Source organism: Mixophyes fleayi, chromosome 7 (genome assembly GCF_038048845.1).
Source record: "Mixophyes fleayi isolate aMixFle1 chromosome 7, aMixFle1.hap1, whole genome shotgun sequence".
NCBI lineage: Eukaryota > Metazoa > Chordata > Amphibia > Anura > Limnodynastidae > Mixophyes > Mixophyes fleayi.
In genome coordinates, this window is record NC_134408.1 from 44,107,138 (window position 1) to 44,125,032 (window position 17,895).

The 17,895-nt window shown below is 38.4% G+C and overlaps 1 protein-coding gene across 1 annotated transcript in view; it reads right to left on the reverse strand.

Moving 5' to 3' along the window:
• Positions 1-17,895, reverse strand: part of LOC142097694 (multidrug resistance-associated protein 1-like) — an 85,111-nt gene that overhangs the window by 9,548 nt on the left and 57,668 nt on the right. Inside the window, exons 18-27 of the mRNA XM_075179754.1 lie at positions 16,242-16,418; positions 15,847-16,014; positions 13,750-13,933; positions 10,621-10,675; positions 10,444-10,537; positions 8,524-8,731; positions 8,020-8,330; positions 4,268-4,467; positions 2,644-2,770; positions 1,209-1,310 (exon numbers count right to left, since the gene is read on the reverse strand). Of these exons, the coding sequence (XP_075035855.1) occupies positions 1,209-1,310; positions 2,644-2,770; positions 4,268-4,467; positions 8,020-8,330; positions 8,524-8,731; positions 10,444-10,537; positions 10,621-10,675; positions 13,750-13,933; positions 15,847-16,014; positions 16,242-16,418 (1,626 nt within the window). The remainder of the gene's footprint in view (positions 1-1,208; positions 1,311-2,643; positions 2,771-4,267; positions 4,468-8,019; positions 8,331-8,523; positions 8,732-10,443; positions 10,538-10,620; positions 10,676-13,749; positions 13,934-15,846; positions 16,015-16,241; positions 16,419-17,895) is intronic.

Here is a 17,895-nt window from a genome sequence, read left to right on the forward strand (position 1 = left end):
GGAGTGACATCATCGACGAGGAGCAGACTGAGTGTGTCCTGAGACAGGGAGAGAGAAGGGAGGAGGACTGGAGAGTGGAGACAGTGTGTGGATGAAGAGAGAAACAAATTAAATTAAAGAGGAGGCTCAGGCTGAGAGAGTGAGGTCTGGAGGAAAGAGAAGAGACTGTATGAGACTTAGGGGTATATTTACTAAACTGTGGATTTGAAAAAGTGGAGATGTTGCCTATAGCAACCAATCAGATTCCAGCTGTCATTTTGTAGAATGTAATAAATGATAACTAGAATCTGATTGGTTGCTAAAGGCAACATCTCCACTTTTTCAAACTCGCAGTTTAGTAAATATACCCCTTAGAATGAGAAGGAGAGGAGAGAGAGAGTGTCTGTCAGACTCCTGACCCAGGTTCATCTGCTTAACGTTTTACTATTTAATGTTTTGTGTTCTTTTCTTTAATAACAAGTCTGCTTTATCCCAAAAACATGTTCTACTGCTAAAAATGCGTACATCTTTATGACCTGCACCATTGGAGTATTATATATCTACATAGTTATCTCTCTATATCTATCTATATATCCCACACACTGTAAGCCTACATTTAGATAAACATAAGGATGATTTCAGAACTTTATTATTGTATTATATGTTTAAGTAGCCAGTTAACTGATGTTTCTATTTTTATTTTTTTTAAGTAAACATTGTTTCTAGAACCAATGTTTGAAACATCGGTACAACCAATGTTTTCTTTCATGTCCCATCCTTACTATGTATAAGCATATTTTACCTTTTCCTGGCAAAGGCACAATAAATCCATCCTTGCAGCACCTTATCTATGTGACCAAGGACATATATCTTATCATCAAGAACTTCTGCCCAAGTGTGGAGCATTTTAATTTTCAGAATCTGGTGCATGCAAGTGTATAGTGAAACTGCCGCTTTGCAGTCGAACAAAGAAGCCAGATCGGCCTGTGTAAGGATTTAGATTAAACAAAATGCTGTGGGATTCATGTATGTAAGGAATCATTCCTTTATATATTCCTGTTGCTTCATGCCAGCATGCTTGGAAATCGCTGGCTAATTAATGGTGATTGAAGACTCTGACAAACCAATTTCCTAAGTACAATAATCTGATCAATGAATGAATTTAAAGACACCTTTGAAAAGATTAGAACAATTATAGTTCCCTGAAACATTCTGGGTGTGGTATTTACCTCGGGTTCCACATCACAGTACTCCTTCACCCTCTCCACAGCAACAGAGTTAGTTTCCATGTCCGTCGCAGTGTGCACCGCCTCCTTTAAGACACCTGTCAACTTAAAAGGTAAAGTGACATTTATTGTACTGTAAGCTGGAAAGTCACAAATTGTTGCTGATCGGTAGTGAGAAATCAGATAACATACTGAAGGTCACATCTCTAGTATATAACTTAATATACACAATGTTAATAACCCATCTTGCTCTCTGAACAAACAAAGTGAGGAAAACTGTTTACATCGTAAAGTTATTTTCCTGAAACCAATATAAAAATTTGGGGTGGAGGGAACTTTTCCAGACAAAGTAAAGACTCCCAATGAGGTACTTCCCAATCTTGTAACTGGAAGATGGATTTCGGTGTCTTATAATCGAATGAGCTAGTTTGCTGCTTCTTGGTTTTCAGAGTAAAAATGTGCCAAGCAGACAAGTGGAAAAGTATTTTGCTAGTTTCAGCTTAATACTCGTATAGTTTTAAGATAAAGAACAGATAAATAATCTATAATAGTCATCACAGGTAAGAAATAGATACGCCTGAGGTTTTTTTGAACAATGCTGTAATGTATTGGAGACCGCAGGATTTGTCATAATAATGCCAAATAGGAGTGCAGTGATAATACTGGTCACTACACATTGCAAGTCAATTTGACATCACTGACCGTTATACTAATATAACCGCAAGGTGCTTTACTAATAGTAAGCACAGCAGCATAATCATCCAGCTTCTGGAAAAACCTCATCTTAAGGTAAAAACATTTGACACCATATAATGCCAATGAATATATACTTTGGGGCCAAAATGCACAGCTGCATAAACTCCATATGTTCCCCCAGCCCATGAGAGACAAGCACCCTGGACTATAATTGTAGGACATTCCTGAGCAGGTTCTCAGAATTCCAACATTTATTTCCCACCTATATCCTAAAGAAACATGTATCATGATGTACACTTGCTGCAATGCCTCATTTTATACAGGAACTCCGTTTCATCACAACTTCATAAAACTGTTATGCATTTCAAAGGGATATAGTTTAATAAATTTTGCTCTGCTTTGTCGTATGCAATGCCTACCGATGTAGTAGTACCCCAATATGCTTGTGCAGTTTACTACCCACGCAGAAGCTAAAAGCATCACTATTTCACTATTGTTATTTCTAGCTAGGTTTATTTCTGATAATTTAGAAGAAAAATCTAAATATATAATTATTCCCCTTTAAATTATTTGTATTTGTTTTGCAGTAACTCACTAATGGTGGTGGCAGGGGAACTTTGATTTACAGCACTGCCAACAGTTTTGAGTTGGTAGTATTTGATTGGTTAGTTGCTCTAGCCTCCCAACACGCACCCAAAAATTATTAATATTCAAATGATTTTCTACTAGGCAGCTCACTTACCCGCAGAGAGTTCACCACAGCAAGGCCAACCAGTCCTGGGGAAATGCTATTCCTAAACAGGACACCCACAATAGCCACAGTAAAGACGATGAAATTACTAAGGAAATCACAGCGTACACTCAACCACCTAAACATCAGAAAGAACAGATAATTTTGTTGATTTTAAAGCCAACTGAACCTCAAAATTACATATCAATAGAATATCATTATTATCAACATTTATTTATATAGCGCCAGCAAATTCTGTAGCGCTTTACAATTGGGAAGAAACATTAATAAAGCAATACTGGGTAATACATACACACAGGAAGGTAAGAGGGCCCTGCTCGCAAGCTTACAATCTATGAAAATATATAAAATAGAAATATAATACAATGACGGTCACACTGACTTTCCACTGCAAATTTGTTAAAATTAAAATTTATTTACTGTAAAGTATTTTAGACATTGTTTAAGGATATTTTTAAGGATATTTTTATATAGAAAGTAATATCAAAGAATAAAGCAGTTACATTTGACATGACATCTACGACAAGGCCCCTTTTACGAATGAACCAATCTGCAGTCTGTACAAAAAAAGCCAATAACACAATCTCCGGCTTTACACCATCCCTGAGTGGTACAAGGTACCATCCTCCTAAGTAGTGTCTGCTTAGACAGGCTGAATGCTGGACAGAGTTAAGTATAAACATTGACGTTATTTTAGATATATTATTTAGCTCGGTGCACACAGACTGACACAGTTATATGAAAGTACACGCTTTTTCAAATTTGTGTCTTTCACATATCAGGATGTAATTAACAATCATCGCAGCTCTTGTTTCAAATAAACGTCTTTGCTGGTATGAAAGTTGTAAGGGTGTACTTACTTTGTAAAAACACAACATTCACAGAGGGTATACCTTCTTTTCCATATTCCTCTATATAAAAGGGGGTATGTGTGGATGACAGGGTAAAGGCCAGTGAAAGAGCTAGGAATCCCAATTTAGCTTTTCATAGCTTTTTAAGCTAGGAAAAGCTGAGGTGAAGGAGTACTGGTAAATTCTGACCCGATGGGGTCACAAGTAAATGGCTTGTTATACAACTGGGTGATTTCTGGAAACTGTTCTTCACGTAACTGTGCAGAAAGGATGGAGCTGCTACAAGCAATCATGATTCATTTTCCAAACTGTATGACATAAATAACTGAATCTGACTCTTTGCTATGGGCAAAAACTCCTTTCCTGTAAAGTTATATAGAGAACATGTTTGAAAACTGTTCTAAGGTGTTTATAGTGATAAATTATAGATAATTTTGTTCCCTATGTGCATATCACACAAACAAACTCCCACAGAACCTTGATTCTTAATAGCAACAAACGTCACATTGTTTTGACCATCTCCTCCCAAAAATATGCAGTGTAGGTGCACTAATAGTAAAGTCCAGTAAACAGCTATATAGCCCATAACAGGTGCCATATACCATGAATATGTGCTACCGATTATACTTGCAGAACAGAATATCACAATACCAGCGCTACTCTGTAAAAACAAGGGTGGCTTAGAGACTTCATCTCCCCATCTTTACTCCTGTCAGTTTAATGAACATCATTTTATGCATAAATCACTTATAACCTTTTGTTACCTGTTAGCAACAAAGCTGGAGAAATAGAAGCGCTGATTGGTGTTCAGACGTAAATTGTTCTCTTGAATAAAACGATCCTGTTCTTTAAAAGCTCGGATGACATTTACGCCTTGCAGAGTTTCATTGAAGTGGGTGTACAGAGGTGATTTGCTGACCGAATCCAGCCGTTTCAGCTGCCGGGAAGTGGCAACATAAAACCTCTTTGGGAAAAGAGGGGATGATTAACTCATACTGAAGAATGTTTTTTTTTTTCTAATACAAACTGAAACACACAAAAGGGCCTGATTTATTAAGGAAAGTAAAATAAAACAAAGCTTTGCACCTTGGCATAACCATGTTGCATCGAAGGGGAGGTAAATTTAAAATATGATGGCAGATTTGTAGTTGGGATAGGGCATGTCCTAGATCAACTTTAAATTTCATTGTAAAAATAAAGCTATCAAGTATTTGTGTGCTACATGGAGATGTGTAGCCCAAAAAAATATTTTTAAAAATTATTATTGCAGTTCTGTGTTAGCCAGAAAAATCTATGTGATGTTAAATACTTTCGTGTCAAAAAAAGACAAAAGTATCCATTGTAACATGAACACAATACAAAATTCAGATACTCCGCGCAATCTATCCAATTGCAGCCTTTCAAATCACAGTGCACAATCCCCTCAACGTGCCTATACAAAATAGAATCTAAACAAAATTGTGAACAGAAATGGCGCTATTAGTAAACAATCCAGATACTATTATAAATGGAATTCAATGTCCATATATTTTCAATTTCTCTGGTAATTTTCGTATCCTTGGTGTGTCCACTCCTCTTTATTCAGTGTGCTCCTCTGTATTCACTCATCAAAGGAATATGTAAAACAAATATAAAACAAACATAGTGCAACCTGTTTTTGCCATATGATTATTAAAGGAATAATACTATCCTTTTAGGCCCGTGTGTAGATATAATAATAAAAACACCTCGTGAAAAAGAAGTATGAAGAAAGAGTTGTTTTTCATTTCTTCACACGAGGTGTCTACATTGTATCATTAGATCACAAGGGCATACAAGGAAATATGATGTCTGTTGTGCTTTTTCCGCTGTAAAAATTATTTGTTTTAGTAAGTGTACACCCTTAAGGGGATTTTTAGGAATACTTCTTTTTCACGAGGTGTTTTTATTATTATATCTACACACGGGCCTAAAAGGATAGTATTATTCCTTTAATAATCATATGGCAAAAACAGGTTGCACTATGTTTGTTTTATATTTGTTTTACATATTCCTTTGATGAGTGAATACAGAGGAGCACACTGAATAAAGAGGAGTGGACACACCAAGGATACGAAAATTACCAGAAATTGAAAATATATGGACATTGAATTCCATTTATAATAGTATCTGGATTGTTTACTAATAGCGCCATTTCTGTTCACAATTTTGTTTAGAATCCATTGTAACATGGTTTATCCAGGAGAAAATGTACTCCTTTTTTTTGGCATTACTTTACTTAGTGAATCAGGCCCAAAGTCTTCATGAGGCCAAGTACAAGATGGAAAGTTCTTGGTGACGTAGTGCCCCATATTTCTTAATACTCTGAGCATTAGGGAAATATACTCACCACCCAATGGTGATAATACCAGTGTATTCATTGAAAATGGAATGGCATCTGCCGTGATGGGTCATATATACTAATATGCCATGGATGCAAACATCTGAATACAAGGTTCAAGGGCAACTACTGGATTTACAGTGGAGGTGGGAATTACACCTTTACAATTTCTAAAATAAAAGCTGCCAAATTAATTAATGCTAAGTTAAAGTGTATATTCATCTTGCCCCAAAACAGACTACAACTCACTATTAGGATTCTTTTTATTACACATGTATTGTAGCATATGGAATCTGTCTTTGCCTGGTTGTCAATACCCATTCTTTTTTGGGGGGTGTTTTTTTTTACTGTGTTTATTCCCAATTGTATAGCACTGTGGAGTATGCAGGTATATAAATAAATGTGAATAAATAAATATGAATGGTTTTGTCCTGCATCTCCATCTGTTGGACACAAGTGGTACTGCAACAGCTCTAGCTTTTTTATATATAAAACATTCTAAGCATATTTTTTTTTACTTGGAGGGAATTCCAGGCAAGTGCAATTACCATCCTTCTAAAAGTAATATAAAATCTGTGGGTATTTTTGGGGACACTCTTTTGACATGTCCTTTATGTAAAAATCATCCCCATTCTTCTTTTTATTGAAATAATTAAAACAAACAAATTCCATATAGCCAAATTCATCCATATCTAGGTTGTGTATAAGAGTTACATGAAGTTTTCACTTTCAAGTACAGGTGAGCTCAACACTCAGTATATTACTATTAGACAAGGAATACGATTCCAGCTCCCCTTCCCCTAAGATTATATTATCCAGTGGACACATTATTTAAATTACTCAGCTAAAATGACCCCAGGGTGTCCCGGTAATAAGGCAAATTGAGATATTAGTGTTTCAGGTGCAGCAAAATATAGGAAGTAAACTATAGAAATGTTGCTACAAAAGTGTAAATTAGCAGTCTCTACCTTGTAAATCTCAGAATAGGGGCCTGGGTCATGAAGGAGAGCAAGGCAACCAAAAAAAGGAGTACATTTGATCCTGGACAAACCATGTTACAATGCAAGGGGTGCAAATTAGTCTATTATTTGCACATAAGTTAAATACTGGCTGTTTTTTCATGTATCACACAAATACTTGATAGCTTATCTGTACACTGAAATTTAAAGTTGATCTAGGACATGCCCTACCCCAACTATAAATCTGCCATCACATTGTAAATTTACCTCCCTCTTCAATGCAACATGGTTTTGCAAAGGTGAAAAGTTACTCCTTTTTTTTTGCTTTGCTCATCTTAATGACTCAAGCCCTAGATGTTTGTCTATTACAATAAACATCAAATCCATATAAATGTTTATCGTAGTTTGTGTAAAAGATGAGAAGGACGCTATTTATTTTGCCATCTCTGGCAGCAGAATGTTTAGGCTCACCCTTAAACATGTCAAAACTTATAAATCACACAAAGAACAACTAAGTCATAACAGGCCCCAACCAAATATTACATTATCAAGCCCAACATCCCTCTGCAAAACATAGGGTAAAACTTACATTGGACATTGCAGTATCACATTTTCTCAAGAGAGCAGTAAAAGAAAAAAAACAACTTTTTTTTTTTTTTTTTTTAAATCAGGCTTCACTAAAAGGTTAGGACTGAAGCTATGTTTTTAACAAGGTGTTAGGATTAACTCGACCAATCAACATATTTTTGAGAGTTGATATTGTCCTTGAAATAACGCCAGGTGACTAAGATAGAAGTTCTTTTAGGGCCTCTATTAATAGGCATTCTAATGGTGGGCACCCTTTTTTTGGTGGTGCCAAGGAAGAACAAGATGCTTCTTTATTTACTAGCAAATCTGGTTAAAATTTAAAAAGTACAATTTGTTCAAAATTAACAACAGATGTTACTGAAACACAATGTAAACCAGGGCCAATTACTAGCTAAGGCATACTTGACATTGTAAATCAATTCTGGCTACTTTTTTCCTGGCAAGGGCCAGATAAATGTCACACGTACATGGGGACTGGCCAGATACCGGATGCATCTCAAAAGAGTCTATGATGTCTTTTAAAAGAAGCTGGAGCCACATAAAAGCTTTGTGGAAAACCCAGAACTACCAAAGAATATTCACTGCAATTTTTCATATCAGTGACACTTACCTGCAAGAAAAAATAGAGTAATCCAAGTGGTACAAAGGCTACAGCAGCAAGAGGTATGGCTATAGCAATGACAAGTAGTATCTCCAGTATGGTCAGTGTCATTATTATAAACATCATTAACATTTGAGGAATTATATTGTCTATAGTGTCCATTTCCTTGGCAAATCGGTTGGTCAGATTTCCACTAGGTGTTCGTTCAAAGAAGCTCAGCGGGCACCTCAGTATGCTGTATAGGAGTTTAGAGTGGAGCTGGTGGGACACAGACACTCCTCCAATAATAATAGTGGCAGAGGCTATAAAAATACATAAAGCTGTGAAATAAAGAAAGAAATAATTAATCTATAAACACACATTAACACACTTAAAATAACTCTTATGAAAAATAATCATCTCAAAATCAGGGAATCATTTTATTTCTTAGAAGTATATTTATTCTTTTTATTTTAATTTTTTTTTTTAAAACATTGTGTTATGTATCTGTACGTGTCTGTGTATATACAGTACCTTGTATAATCCCCAAAACGCTGTACACTGCCAGCCGCATGCTGGTGTTCTGCTGTGTGCCGTTCACAGGTAGATCATCAGCCCACAGTCCAATCCAGTAATTGTGTCCCAAGGCTGATAATTGTTGGAAGATGAAGAACACAGCACTTATGATCAGATACCATTTTCCCATGATCCTGCAGTACTCCAAATAAACAGACATTTTGACCTATAAAACACAATGCCAGAGGCACCCATTAAACATTTACAATTAAAGTGTACATTGAAGAATACAATTTATGTTCAAATATAACTTCTGGACTGGTCAGTAGTCCACCCAAGAGTCTGATAAATAGACCTAATTATATGTGTATTCATAGAGCTTGGGCTATATGTTAACTTATAGCTGGGCAAGTTATCAAATAACCTGTAGATAGAGTGTGTGTGAATGTGATGTGCCCTCTACACTATGTGACATCTGAATAACAGAGGGGAGGACCAAAGAGAACCTGTGCCTATTGTGATTGAAGTCTGTGTTTTAAAACAGACATAGAATTACTTACTTAAGTACTATCAATAAAGTAGTTATCTCAACATAGTTTTTAAACCAACTTTCCTCCAATCAAATACTTGCCCCATGCTACTGTAGCCATGATTTAACGAAATTAAAGCAATGAGAGGCTGTGGCCTTAAGAATTATTTATTTACTGAACACTTGCACCTCACTATACACCATACACTTTTTTCACATATTTCTTTGTATGTATGCGTCACGTTTTTGTTTTCGGGCTTTGGGTTTAGACCAGTGTTTTCCAAACCCAGTCCTCAGGGACCCCTAACAGTGCATGTTTTCCATATCTCCTTGCTGGAGCACAGGTGTATTAATTACTGACGGACACATTTTGAAAGATCCACAGGTGGTATAATTATTTCACTTGTGACCTGGAAAACCTGCACTGTTAGGGGTCCCTGAAGACTGGATTTGATAGACCCCTATTGGATGACCCTTTCCCCTAGTCATTGGATACTCCCAACTTCTAGGGTTAGCTGAAGAACCAGTTCCCTGGGTGCAGCAGAAGAACCAGTTCCCTTGGGAAGATGAAATACCAGTTCCCCGGGGTCACTGGAACCACCGCACTTGGGGCTTAAAGGAAAAATATAAAAAATAAAACAAAAAAAATGGATTTCAAAGCACCAAGTTCCATAGCACACATGTAACAGTCATTAAACAGTCATTTATTGTAATGACACTGGCACACTAGCGATATTTCAATACATCTTAAGAGTAGCAGCTTAATCATACTTGCCTACTTTTGGGAACTTGTATCCGGGAGAGGGGCGTGTCTAGAGGGCGGGGCCAAAATGACGCGATTCACTGCGAAACGCATCATTTTAGACCCGCAATTGCGAGATGCGGGAGACTTGCCAGCTCTCCCGGGAGTCCGTGAGACCGACCCGAATTTCAGGAGTCTCCCGGACATTGCAGGAGAGTTGGCAAGTATAAGCTTAATCAGTGTTTGGCTGTGTGAGCAGGCAAGGCCTGTTCACACACTATTAGTCTGCTGATTTTACTGCATGGAACAAGCTGAATATCTGACATGAGAACTAATACTGTAGGATCAAATTTACACAATGTGTCAAATGTGAAGGTTAAATTGGGAGCCATCTGATGCATAAAGCAAGTGTCTGTGAAAATAATAATAAAAGTAACATTTTACTTTGCTTAAAAACAAAACAAAAAAATAATGGGACCAATCCAACGCATGGAAAAAATAAATCTGTATAACAAAGGTCAATTACTAACCAAAAAATGTGTGGTGCATTCAGTTTTGCTCAAATGCACCTATGTGACTACCTTGCACATATATAGGTCTATGCCCACTTTCCTTTTTGGGAAGTACCCCCATGCAGGACTGTATGCATAATTCTTGTGCACTTTACCCTGCCTGTGAGAGCAACATCGGCCTCTGTGAGTTTTCCAGCATCAGCATCTCCTTCAGCAACTACATCATCTGTCTCTGTGTGAATTTCCTTCCTGTGAGTGTGCAAGGAGATGTTATTGTAGTTGTTAATGGAACACTGTATCATGGAAAACAATAACCTCATAAAGTAACCTACCTTATGGTGCCGTCATGCTCCTTTTTATTGGATACTGCTGCCTTGTCTGTATTGCCTACAGAGTATATGGACAAGGCATATCAGCAAACCACTTGAAGACAACATGAAAACTTATTACTAGTAATTGCAAAACTATCTATTGCATTTAACACATACTTGCCAACTCTCCCGGAATGTCCGGGAGACTCCCGAAATCCGGGTAGGTCTCCCGGACTCCGGGAGAGCAGGCAAGTATCCTGCATACTGGAATTTACTTGCCAAAATGACACGATTCGTGGTGAATCGCGTCATTTTGGCCCTGCCCCCGTGACAAAAAGACGGTTTTGTCGCAGGGGTGGGGCCAAAATGACGTGATTGACCGTGCCCTGCCCCCTCGCCATAAAACCATGCCCCCTGCCCGGGATCTCCCGGAATTCACTTGGCAAATATGATTTAACAGTAGCTGCTACAATTTGTGACCAGACAAGGGTGGTTTCTAATGTCAAAGCATGCATCACAATATAATCAGAACACTCTCCTGATCTGCTGGGACCACACCACTTATCTGCCCAGTTCACCACAAATTGGCTTGGTCACACCACTATAGTGTGAGGATGTGCCTAGTTTTTGCAGAGGAAACTCTGCACTCTCTTGCTTGCAGTACATTTATTCAATCTCTCAAGAAAATAGGATTTTATACTCACATTAAATTCATTTCTCTGAGTCCATCTAGGGCACACTGCTTACCATGGGATTGTATGAGGGAACTTGCAGTAGGCACTCAAATAGTTAACTTTCCTGCTGACAGGCCACATCCCCTCTGCAACCCCGTGTGAACTTCAGTGTGTAATACAAAAGTCCTAAGGAAGGGAACCACAACACCAAAAGAATAACCGCAGAAGGGAGGGAACGCAGTGTCCCCTAGATGGACTCGGAGAAATGGATTTAACGCGAGTATTAAATTCTCTTTTCTCCTGCCTGCACCTGGGGACTCTGCTTACCATGGGCAACTACCAAAGCAGCCCCCCTAATGGAAGGACCACTCTGACAGTCCAGTCCGCAACACTGTGCGGCCGAAACTGTCGTCCGGGGACGCAAACACATTAAATTGATAAATCCTAGTGAAGGTATGGACAGAGAACTAGGTGGCTGCCTGGCAAAGGTGATACGCTGAGACCCCGTTATGCACAGCCCAAGAAGCCCCCCACTGAGCGGATGGAATGGACGGCAATACAACTAGGCGCAGGAACTGACGTAGGTCTGCTTCATTGTGGACGATGGTCTGCTTAGAAGCCGGCCAACCCCACTCCGTTGAACCCAATGGTTCAAAGGGGGACCTCTGAGGCATGGTCAGAACAAAGTTTAGCTCCCTGAGAGCCATAGGTGTAACATAAGGGGGCTGTATATACAGGACCCTTCGAAGGAAGGTTCACACTTTCGGAATATTAGCTATTTTCAGTTGGAAAAAGACTAGGCCGAAACCTGAACCTTTAGGGACCCAAGTCGCAGGCCTGCGCCCAAGCCATCGTGGAGAAAGGCTAGGATACGGGAAAGATGGAAATTAGTAGTGAGTCTTCGTTCGCACCACTTAATGTAGGTATACCACTCTCTGTAATAAATGCGGCTGAGGTCGGTTTCCTGGCTCGCAGCATGGTGTCTACTATTCTGGAGGAAAGTCCTCTGGACCGCCAGAGTTTGGCTTCAAAGACCATGCCATCAAAACCCACAGAGCTAGGTCAGAGTCGGATTAAGGGGGGGGGGGGGCCACAGGGGGCACGTGCCCCAGGCCCCCATCTCTCAGAGGCCCCCGACCGATGGCAGCTGCAGTTTTTTGCAATTACCTTATGTGTGTTTGTTTCTGTCTCCTCCCTGTTCTTCATGTGTGTATGTATTTGTGTGTAACTGTGTCTCTGCTCTGCGAGCGTGTGTGTCTGTGTCAGTCCTTCCTGCCTTCCTTATGTGTCTCTGGGACTGTTCTCTCTGGTCTCCCTCTGACAAGTCATATGACCGATTGCCGTCCCATGCTTGCAGCTTCCAGAGAGACAGAGGAGTCTCCTATGCAGCACTGCTGACTGAAGGTAAGTGTGAGAGAAGGGGAGGGGGGTTATTTTCTTAATTTAATAAGGGAGGAGTGCTGGATTTGTATTAATATAATGAATTGATGTGATTTGTCTTATTGTGATGAGGGGAGGGGGATTTGTCTTACTGCAATGAGGGAAGAATATGTTGTTTTAAACTAATAAGGGAAGGGGGGGGGGGGTTAATGTAATGAGGGAAGGGGAGTGGGGTTTTTCTTAATGTAACAAGAGGTGACCTATTAATTTAATGGTGGACTATGGGTGGGGAATAAGTTTGAGGAGAAGGAGGGCTATTTATTAAATGTGAGTATGAATTATTTAATGCTGGGGGATGGTTGTGGGAAATGGTTAGATTTATTAAAGTTTGTATGTTCTCCCCGTGCTTGCGTGGGTTTCCTCCGGTTTCCTCCCACACTCCAAAAACATATATTAGTAGGTTAATTGGCTGCTATAAAATTGACCTTAGTCTCTCTCTCTCTGTCTGTCTTTGTGTTTGGGAATTTATACTGTAAGCTCCAATGGGGCAGGGACTGATGTGGATGAGTGCTTTGTACAGCGCTGCGGAATTTATGGCACTATATAAATAAATGGTGATGATGATTAAATGTAAATGTTATTAATTTATTGCTGGGACTGTTTGGAGGGAGGGAAATAGGTTAATTTATTAGTTGGGAGTACTATTAATTTAATGCTGGGGCTGGGTGGAGTGAAATATGTGTATTAGTTAATTGTGTATGCTATTAATTTAATGTCAGGGTTGGTTGGAGAGAAAAGATCTAGGGCCTGATTCATTAAGGATCTTAAATGAAGAGGTATCTTATTTCAGTATCCTGGACAAAACCGTTACAATGCAAGGGGTGCAAATTAGTATTCTGTTTTGCACATAAGTTAAATACTGACTGTTTTTTTTGTGTTTTCCATCTAGCCATTGGCCCTTCAGGCAGCCTGAGCATACTGGCCAAATGCAGGCTTTTGTTAGCATAAACCCACTGGCTTTAATCTATAGCTATATGTTTTCCAATAGCAGCCTCTTCCAAAATGTTACAAGCATTTCAATATCCAAATATCTTACATTCTGCTTGAGAGTTGTCATTCTGCTCATTAAGTGCATATGTTTGAAGAAAATCTGAAAAAGCTCCATTCTTTTCTAGGAGCTCATTGTATGTGCCAATTTCAGAGATCTTTCCATTAGTCAATACTATAATCATATCCACTTGTGGCAGGAAGCCAATTCCGTGAGTGACTAGAACACGTGTCTAAAAGAAAGAAAACGCATAGGTGAGCCACACATGACAAAACACTTTTTATATGTATAATGCTGAAGAAAGAAAAAAAATAATTTGGCTAACCAGTCTGTCTGCTTGTATGTACTCAATAAGGAGGCAGAGGCAGTCTTAGAAAGTGACCGCGAGGGACAAGATAGTATAATTGCTTAATCAGAGTTGTAATTTAAGAACATAAATATTGAAAACCTTACTCTTATTTGGCAACTGATTCTAGGCCAATAGGTTTCTTAGAGATATAATGCGTCCTGAATTCTCAGATCAATATTGCAGACAGAGATTACTGAATCTGTTAATGCATTTGAGAATCAATATGTGGATATACTGTGGTAAAATCTGACACTTTAAAGGCATAATGCATATAATCTACATAAAATAGAGAATGCTATCTGATCTCTCTGATCACTACAGGGGAACTGATAAGTACCCTTACCTTTTAACTATCCGCAACAACATATTAATCTAAATAAGGGAGTTATTCCTGTCACTATATTGTAAAGCTGTTCACAAATATTCACATAAAAAAAAAAAAATGAAGTGAATGAAAAAGTTATAATACATATAGTACATAATATGTATTGTATATCATATATCTACTATATAAAAGCCTAGTGGCGTGTGTCTGTGTGTGGGGAAAAAAAACAACCAAGCTGCAGCACCACCTGCTGGGCGAAGTTATACACTGACCTACTAAATTCTTAGTGTGTGTGGGAGAAAAAAAACTCAGAAAGGGCTGAAATTTGCTGCAGCGCCACCTGCTGGGTGGAGTTATACACTGACCTACTAAATTCTTAGTGTGTGTGTGTGTGGGAAAAAAACTCAGAAAGGGCTGAAATTTGGTATACTAAGATGTTTTTAATTTGTTAATTTAATTTGTTAATTGTTAAAAGTGTTTATAAAGATTTTAAAAAAATATATATATATTTCTTGAAGGAGAAGTGACAGTTGGGAGTGGTTGGTGGTTGCCGGGGGTGACAGTGGGGAGTGGTTGGTGGTTGCCGGGGGTGACAGAGCAAGAGGAGTGTGATACTCAGGATCGCTGAGAGAGATCCCTGTGTCTGGATAGACATCTGGATAGATGTGGCGATAAAGATGAAGAATGAGGTGATGGAGAAAAATGATGAGGTGGTGACATGTGGACAAAACCACGTTAAAAAAGGGCACTTACGTCGGGAAGAAACGCTCTTCCCCTGAGGAGGCCTGGCCTAGCCCCAAATGCATGACAAGAACCTTTTTAACACCTTAAGTAGCTTGATTTGACTAGAATGCATGAGTATCATGCACGGGTTAACTTGTGTATTATATAGTACTACTTCTTCTTACCAAGTGAAGGTTGATACCAGAAATAAGGCAGACATACTCTCCTAACCTTGTAAGGCTATAAGCATTTGTACGATCATGGAATATCATTATCATAACTGAATATTCATAACACGCAGTGGGTTTTACTTATCACTTTTAGTATTTAGTATTTTCATTTAGCACTAAGATATATTATATTTGGCCTTTTTTATCATCCATGAATGTTTTAATGAATAATACATTTTTGCCTTTTAACCATGAGGAAATTAATAATTTGAGATACGTAACAAGAATCTATTGGCTGTTTGCGCACTACCCTTAAACTCTGTTCTCTTTATCTATTTATAGTAAATAGTTTAGAAGTAGCATCTCTCTAGAAAATCTTCAGAAAAGTCAAATATTAAAATTCTTTATGGAAAGAGAGTTTACAGCCAAAATTAATATCTTTACCATTTCGGGTGCGGTACTCTCTCTTATTAAAGATACATTACATGAATATTTCTCTGTAGAACTAATTTGTTTTGTCTTAATTTGAGTTTTAGTTAGCGTGCTGCATGTATATGAAATGTGGTAAATAAGCTTACTTTTCCTTTGAGTAAACCATTGGGCCCAATGACCTGTTCAAATAGATGTTGTCCTACATGAGCATCCACTGCAGATAGAGGATCATCCAACAAGTAGACATCACATTTCCTGTATACAGCCCGGGCAATGCTGATTCTCTGCTTCTGGCCTCCAGATAAATTTACACCCTAGCAAAAGAGGGCAATTAAGATATCTAATTCGTTGACAACATTGACTAAGATGCCGTAGTGAAATTTGATCTTTAAGTAGCAGTAGTCCAGAAATGTATGTTAAGGTGATACACAATGCATATAAATTTCTGCTAAACCACAAAAAAAAAATGTAAACTTTCACATTTCAGTTTCTTTAGACCATTTTAAGTATTCTGATTCAGTTCTGTACAGTCAGTACTTACCTTTTCCCCTATTTCTGTGTTCTCTCCCCCAGAGAGAATTTTTAGGTCAGGTAGCAATGCACAAGCCCGAATAACACTATTATACCAGTCTTTGTCTAATTCTGTTCCAAAAAGAACGTTGTCTTTAAAGGTGGCATTTGGAATCCAGGTTTGCTGTGGGACATAAGCTATAGAACCCTACAAAGAAGATTAGAAGGAAAAAGGCTTTATCAAAAAATATGTAAGTTTAAATCCTACTAATTTAGAGTTAATAGACCTAAAAGTGAACACAAAACTGTCAATCTCTGTGACAAAAATAAAAACAGACACCCTTCCCCTCTTCCAAATACACTCTAATACATGCCATACAATAATGGTTTCTGATACTATAAAGTCTAAGGAATATATAAAAGATTTTGAAAACATAGCAATTAATATATCTTGTGTGCTGGAAGGACTGGGACAAAAAGGATTGTGATTGCATAAAGGGCAATGAGATGTAACAGAATTTTTTCTCAAGTGAATCTTTGTCTCTCACTGTGAATATCCAATCCATTGGGAATAGATACAATGATTTAGTCTTCAGTAGGTCAATGGAATGAGGAGGACTCACACATTGACCTTACTATTGCCTTCCTTCCAGCTATTGCTAACGTATATCAAGAAAATATTTAGTATTTTTAGTGTCGTTATAAGTATTCTGTCTTGTACCTAATTGTATAATTTTTTCATTTGTTAGCTATATACTTTTTCTTCAGTCTGAGCGGGATTGTATGCCATCCTCTGGATACATCTGGCCCCTATCTGTCTGACATCAGTGGTTATGAAATCACCATCATCAATAGCTTGATGCGGCTGGGACGTCTAAACTGCCGACATCAGCACAAAGGTCGACTTGTGTTTTAAAAGAAGTTGTCCACCCCATTGTAGTAAAATGTCCCCCGTCCCTTTAAGAGTCAGGTGTGCCACCCTCACAGAAACCTCCATGATTTCCGTAAACAGCAAAAATGCCTATTACTGCTCTCGGGCAGCCAAAAAGTAGAGGGTGTGCCAAGTTAACTGGTAAATGGGGGTACGGCTTACAGTGAAGGGAAACCAAAAAGTGGCATAAGTTGTTTACAGTAAAATAGGAGCTTGTGAATTTCAAGCTTAATTTGTCACATGGTTAATGGGAAAATGTACATATTACACTTTCCCTTTAATAGTGATGCATTGATTAAATAAACTCTTGGGGGTATATTTACTAAACTGCGGGTTTGAAAAATGTGCCTCATGGCGGAAACTGCTTCCTGAAAAAAATGCCCAGAATGAAGCTCCCATACAGCCATAGGTGTTGTAGTCTGTAACTAATACTTTGTCTGCACCAGTGGCCCCAGTTTCTGAGACTGCAATAAGAACGTACTAGTTTTTATTTAATCTATGGTACGCTGTTTTTCGCTGTTTGTGTAAGAATTTTATTGCTAGCCTTTGTTGTGTGAACTAGATTCCAGTCACTGATCACATGCGTCTGTCACCCCAACTTATTCAGTGTGTGTGGACTGCAAGCCATTCCGTTTGTCCTAAGTGTGTTTGTTCTAAGCTTGTGTATGCATAATTTAAAGTTATACAGGAGTTAAAAAGGAGGTGAAGATGAAACACTGCTAACAGAGACTCCTGCGAGTGCCTGTTGCCCTCC